General features: G+C 41.8%; 2 protein-coding genes across 2 annotated transcripts; both read right to left on the bottom strand.

Annotated features, from left to right (window-relative positions):
- Window positions 1–33: 33 nt before the first annotated feature.
- LOC123966049 (protocadherin gamma-A10-like) lies at window positions 34–864 on the bottom strand (the record flags this gene model as incomplete). Its single annotated transcript, XM_046042288.1, has 1 exon — window positions 34–864. A coding segment is annotated over exon 1 (831 nt), but the record flags the coding sequence as incomplete, so codon positions are not given.
- Window positions 865–1,644: 780 nt separating this feature from the next.
- LOC123966050 (protocadherin beta-16-like) lies at window positions 1,645–4,450 on the bottom strand. Its single transcript, XM_046042289.1, has one exon. It carries the CDS (start codon window positions 4,448–4,450, stop codon window positions 1,934–1,936), a length of 2,517 nt encoding a protein of 838 aa, XP_045898245.1. The 3' UTR covers window positions 1,645–1,933.
- Between the last annotated feature and the right edge of the window lie 1,656 nt (window positions 4,451–6,106).

Genomic DNA, 6,106 nt, shown 5'->3' with positions numbered 1-6,106 from the left:
ATCTTTGGAGATATGAGGGACAGAATACGTTACCTCTCCATTAACTCCTTTATCTGGGTCATTTGCACTAACAGTGGTTACCACAGTTCCTTCAGGAGAATTCTCCTTCACATCTGCTTTATAAACAGGCTGGCTACAAACTGGCGCGTTATCGTTAGCATCCAGCACAGTGATATGAATACGCACTGTCCCTGATCTATGCGGCTCACCTCCATCTGAAGCAATCAGCACGAGTGTGTGAGTCTCCACTTTTTCTCGGTCTAACGGGTTTTGTAAAACCATTTCGATAAATGTTCCTCCATTAGGCTGGCTCTGTACCTCCAATTTGAAATTGTCTGACGGTTTAAGAGTGTATTTTTGAATATCATTAACACCAACATCAGGGTCATCAGCACTCACCAAAGTGAAACGAGTCCCTAATGCAACACTTTCAACAATTTTCAAATTGATTTCATCCTTTGGGAACGACGGACTGTTATCGTTTATGTCTGTTACCTCCACCGTCACCCGATAAAGCTGGATTGGATTCTCTAAAATGACCTCGAAACTAAAGCTACAGGGCGTCGTCTTTCCACACAGTTCTTCTCGGTCGATTCGCTCTTTAATAACAAGAGTGCCTTTGTCTCGGTTTAAATCAACGTACTGTCGGCTGCCCTTTGTAATAATACGAGCTTTGCCTGATATGAGCCTCGCCACATCCAAACCTAAATCTCTAGCAATGTTTCCTACAAAAGAGCCTTCTGCCTGCTCCTCCGGTACGGAATACCGAGCCTGTCCAGTCACTGAGCTCAGCTTGAAAAGACAAAGAATGACAAACAGTGCTTGCCATCGGCCTCTGCGAGCAGTTATCCGCATAGAAGCCATCATGAATCCAGAGGAAGAGACGCAGTAATCCTTTCAATTTAAAACTGATGTATTTAAATCCATAAATTTAAAACGCAATGGTATTTTATTGCAGCGAAATTCCACGGAAAACGCTGCACTTTAAACGTGGCGGCCAGACCGTCTTCTTTCCAAGCAGTGAAACACTGAAATGAATTAAAGGGGTGGACCGCTGCACAGATTATTTAGACAGTAAGTCAGTGATGTATCAACAGCGGCGCTCAGAGCCCAACAATGGTAATGTATGTGGTGTGCACATTATTATGAACTGTTTAAGTCTTGTGTTTAAAGTTTATAGATATTTTTTATTATATAAAACAAATAGATTGAAGCACTATAGGAGCAGTACGAATGAAAATGATTAAATACTGCAGGCCGTGTTCCACAAAAGCATGCAGTTTAGGGTGATACTGAAATAACGAGGATTAAAAAAATAATAATAATTTCACTAAGATCTCAACTGATGCTATATGGTGAAACATTGATTATGGTCAAGAGAATAGATCACAAAACAAGAAAACATGAAGGTTAGACACACAAACAATACTTCATTCCAAATACTGAAAAGAAGATATGGCTTAAGAAAACAATAGGTGGAAGAAACTGTCTTTTGTTGGGATTTTGTGTTCAGTTGTCAGAGAATTTTAATTTAATTTCCCCCTGTAAGGTGTGTAAAGAAATTGTTTTCATATCGTAAAGCACATTTAGAGATTAATGACTGATATTATTCAATATCAGTAAGCGACAAAACCTGCATGAAAACAAAATTTTGGTGGATTTCAGTCTCATGGATCAAGCTGAAGTCTTACTGTTTTGGATAATCTTAATATGTATGAATGCATCTGCCAAAAATAAACACCCAGAACGTGGATATTGTGATTATAATAAATTATCTTGATGGGCCGTTAATATGTAAGGCATTCAGTGAGGGCATTCATAATTTGGTTTCCAATAAAACATACAAAAACATGTATTTCAAAATGAAGCCGTTGATCGTTCCAGCACCATGGACAGTGACAAAAAGGCGGTACTGCCAGCAGTGCACCTCAGTCTAAACACTTGAGTAGAAAAGATACCAGAAGAAGGAGAAAATGGAAACCAGAAGATTAAATTTATCACTCACCAAAGTTGACATTTGAGAACAGTTTCCTGAGAATTGCTTGTCCACCTCTGGTGTATCAGCCCCAGCTCCATCCACACTCACTAAACTTTGACTCATCGGCTGCATATATTTCATATCACTCTTTCTGGAGTCAGTCGTCCTGCACACCTCGTAGTTGTACACGTGCTGGAGAGTCCCTGTCCCCAAAGTGTCTGAGTAACGTGGTGGATAATACGGAATCACAGGGAGATTGGAGTGATACAGGACGCGAGACTGTCTCCATCTGTAGATTTTCACTGATATAATAACCACTAAACACGTGATGAAGAGGAAGGAAACTACAGCCAAAGCCAGCACTAAGTAAAAAGTCAGGTTGTCATTGTACTCCTTGTCGTGTGTAAAGTCAGTGAACTCCGACAGCACTTCAGGGAAGCTGTCCGCCACCGCCACGTTAACAATGACTGTAGCTGAACGAGAGGGCTGCCCGTTGTCCTCCACTATAACAGTCAGTCTTTGTTTCACAGCATCTTTATCAGTCACTTGGCGGATAGTTCTTATTTCTCCATTCTGTAAGGCCACTTCAAACAGCGCCCTGTCTGTGGCTTTCTGCAGTTTATAGGAGAGCCAGGCATTCTGTCCAGAGTCCACATCAACAGCCACCACTTTAGTGACCAGATAGCCCACATCTGCTGAACGAGGCACCATTTCAGCCACCAGAGAGCCACCAGTCTGGACTGGGTACAGAACCTGAGGTGGGTTGTCGTTCTGGTCCTGGATCATTATTTTCACAGTCACGTTGCTACTGAGTGGAGGGGAGCCTCCGTCCTGCGCTTTCACAGTAAGCTGAAGCTGTTTGATTTGTTCATAATCAAAGGAACGAATCGCGCTAAGAACTCCAGTTTCGGAGTTTAATGACACATAAGTAGAAACTGGACTACCACTGATATCTGTGTCCTCTAAAAGATACGAGATTCTCGCGTTTAGATTCCAATCAGAGTCTCGCGCGCTGACAGCAAATATGGAAATTCCAGGGGGATTATTCTCCGTGACGTAAGCAGAATAGCTCTTTTTATCAAATAATGGTGCGTTGTCGTTTACGTCAGATATTTTGAGGTGTAATTTTGTTGAGCTAGACAGAGGAGGAGTCCCCAGATCAGTGGCTGTTATGGTTATATTATAATCTGAGACGGATTCTCGATCAAAATGTTGCTCTGAAATCAAATTATAATAGTTTTTTAGAGATGATTCAATCTTAAACGGAAGTTTGCCATCTATAGAACATCTTATTTGCCCATTTTTGTCAGAATCAGCATCTTTTACATTCAAAACAGCAACAGTTGTACCAGGAGGTGCATCCTCAGATAGAGGGCTGGAAAATGACATAATATTTATAATTGGGGCATTGTCGTTGACATCAACAACATCAAAAATAACTTTACTTGTCCCAGTTAGGCCACCGTGATCCTTTGCCTCAACCCTCACCTCATATTTTCTGTCTTTTTCATAATCTATTTGACCAGCCACATAAATCGTGCCAGTGTTTTCATCAATACTGAAAATATCTGCCGCACTTCCTTTCATTTTAGACAAACTGTAAGTAATGAGACCATTTGAGCCACTATCGGCGTCTGTGGCATTTACTGTAATAACGCTTGTGCCTTTCATCGTGTTTTCCATCACATTTGCTTTATACATTGATTGGTTAAATACTGGCGCATTGTCGTTGGCATCTAACACAGTGACATCTATATTTACTGTACCAGATCTCTGTGGTGTTCCTCCGTCAATGGCGATTAATTTTAAAGAGAAATGTGGATGCCTCTCTCTGTCTAAAGGCTTCTGGAGAACCATCTCAACATATTTACTCCCGTCTGGATTTGCATGTTGCGTCAATATAAAATTGTCGTTTGGTGATAAAATATAATCTTGCAACGCGTTCTGCCCCACATCTAGATCCTCTGCACTCTGCAATGGAAACTGCACTCCAACTACAGCTGATTCACTTATTTCAAAACTGATATGTTTATCTTTATTTGGGAAGACGGGAGCGTGGTCATTTATATCCAAAACCTCAACAGTTATTCCATGCAATTCGATTGGATTTTCCAAAATCACCTCAAAGCTGAAGCTACATGGTGTTATTTCACCACAAAGCTGCTCTCGGTCTATTCTCTCATTCACAACTAGAATCCCTTTGTCTGTCTTCAGCTCGGCGTAGTGGATGTTTTCTCCGGTCACGATACGGGCCCGCCCAGAACGGAGCCTTTTCAGATCCAAACCAAGATCTTGCGCTACGTTACCAATGACAGAGCCTTTCTTCATTTCCTCTGGTATAGAATAACGAATCTGGCCACCTACCATGTTAACCGCAAGAAGCAGCAAAATAAGCAGTCCTATTTGCCGTCGCAGTCCATAAAACAATCGCCATCTTGCGCATCGGTGGGTGAGGGAATCTCGAGTTCTCATCATGGCAACAAAGAACAGAAAAGAGTGATCTTTATCCAGTTGTAATGAAGGAAATGTGGTTCTGATATATCCTTTTCTGGGTTTCAATGCAAACACGTCCCCGCCCTTTACTGTCTGTGAGACTATGTTCTCTCTTGTGTGCCTTAAACCTCGCCAAAACGCATACAGCATTCTTCACTGTGTAGTCAGTCTTGGGATGAACTGCATGACGACACAACACAGAAAATAATTCACTGACCAGCAGCGTCCCTCAGAGTCTAAAAGGTGAACATCAGATGAAGCCAAGACCTCGCCCCAAAATAGACTGTCAGAATTAACACGTCTCGTCAACTATTCTAGGAAGTACGTAAGGTTGCACATTGTACTATGACTAAGACAAAGTCTACTGAAAAAGTAAACAATGAAGCCTCAAAACGACTTGTCGAAAGTAAAAGAAAGAACAAAGTGGAATCTTAGTTCTAAACAATATCCAACCGTTCCAGCTGAACGAATTAATGATCCACTCGTAAATGAAGTAAAACACCCACATTATCACCCAGTTATAAAATAATTATCGTTGCTTTTATTCATTATGGAACACAGTAAAGCGTCCCTACAACAACGCACTCACTTACAAGCTGCCTCCTATGTTCTGTTAAAATGCAAAAGGTCTGTCTAAGGATATCTGTCAGATAGTAGCCTAAGCAATGTGTGCGGGACGTATTGTGTGACCTGCGACGAAACCTTAGGATGTGGATGTCGGGGTTATGAGTGGTTTCATGTGTTGCCTTTAACATCCGGCGTCATGGGTTCATGCTTTGTCATTTAAGATTACTTAGGGCTATTATCTTTATTAATCAATGGTGACTATGAAACATGTACGTGGTGCTTTTAGGTACCCAACTTAGAGAATACTCTAAACTTCCTTTAAACGCCCGGATATATAAGGGAAAAATGTTATTAAATATGAACATTACTTGATCCTATATGAATGCAAAATTTCATTTTATAACCGGTCTGACAGCTATATGCTGTCCACAGCTAAACCTGCGAAGTGTTTGGCAGCAGAACAATTCCTAACAAGTGATGCAAACACGTGCTATAAGGGACGGAATAGCCCGTAACAGTTACAAAACACAGAGAGAACACAGACGAAGTTAAATTGTTTAACTAACCTCTAGAGGAGAGTCTGGTTCATCCAGGATGCTCTTATCACTCTGTATCCGCTGCATCGTCCCTGTAGAACTGGGGTCCATTATCAGCACGTTCTGACTACCAGCTCTGCCGAACTTACAGTCACTCTTTCTGGAGTCAGTCGTCCTGCACACCTCGTAGTTGTACACGTGCTGGAGAGTCCCTGTCCCCAAAGTGTCTGAGTAACGTGGTGGATAATACGGAATCACAGGGAGATTGGAGTGATACAGGACGCGAGACTGTCTCCATCTGTAGATTTTCACTGATATAATAACCACTAAACACGTGATGAAGAGGAAGGAAACTACAGCCAAAGCCAGCACTAAGTAAAAAGTCAGGTTGTCATTGTACTCCTTGTCGTGTGTAAAGTCAGTGAACTCCGACAGCACTTCAGGGAAGCTGTCCGCCACCGCCACGTTAACAATGACTGTAGCTGAACGAGAGGGCTGCCCGTTGTCCTCCACTATAACAGTCAGTCTTTGT

This window comes from Micropterus dolomieu, unplaced genomic scaffold (genome assembly GCF_021292245.1).
Source record: "Micropterus dolomieu isolate WLL.071019.BEF.003 ecotype Adirondacks unplaced genomic scaffold, ASM2129224v1 contig_12363, whole genome shotgun sequence".
NCBI lineage: Eukaryota > Metazoa > Chordata > Actinopteri > Centrarchiformes > Centrarchidae > Micropterus > Micropterus dolomieu.
This window is presented reverse-complemented; position numbering and strand designations above follow the sequence as displayed.

Coding starts and splice junctions, on each gene's coding strand:
- LOC123966050 (XM_046042289.1), bottom strand. CDS start 4,450: ATGAGAACTCGAGATTCCCTCACCCACCGATGCGCAAGATGGCGATTG.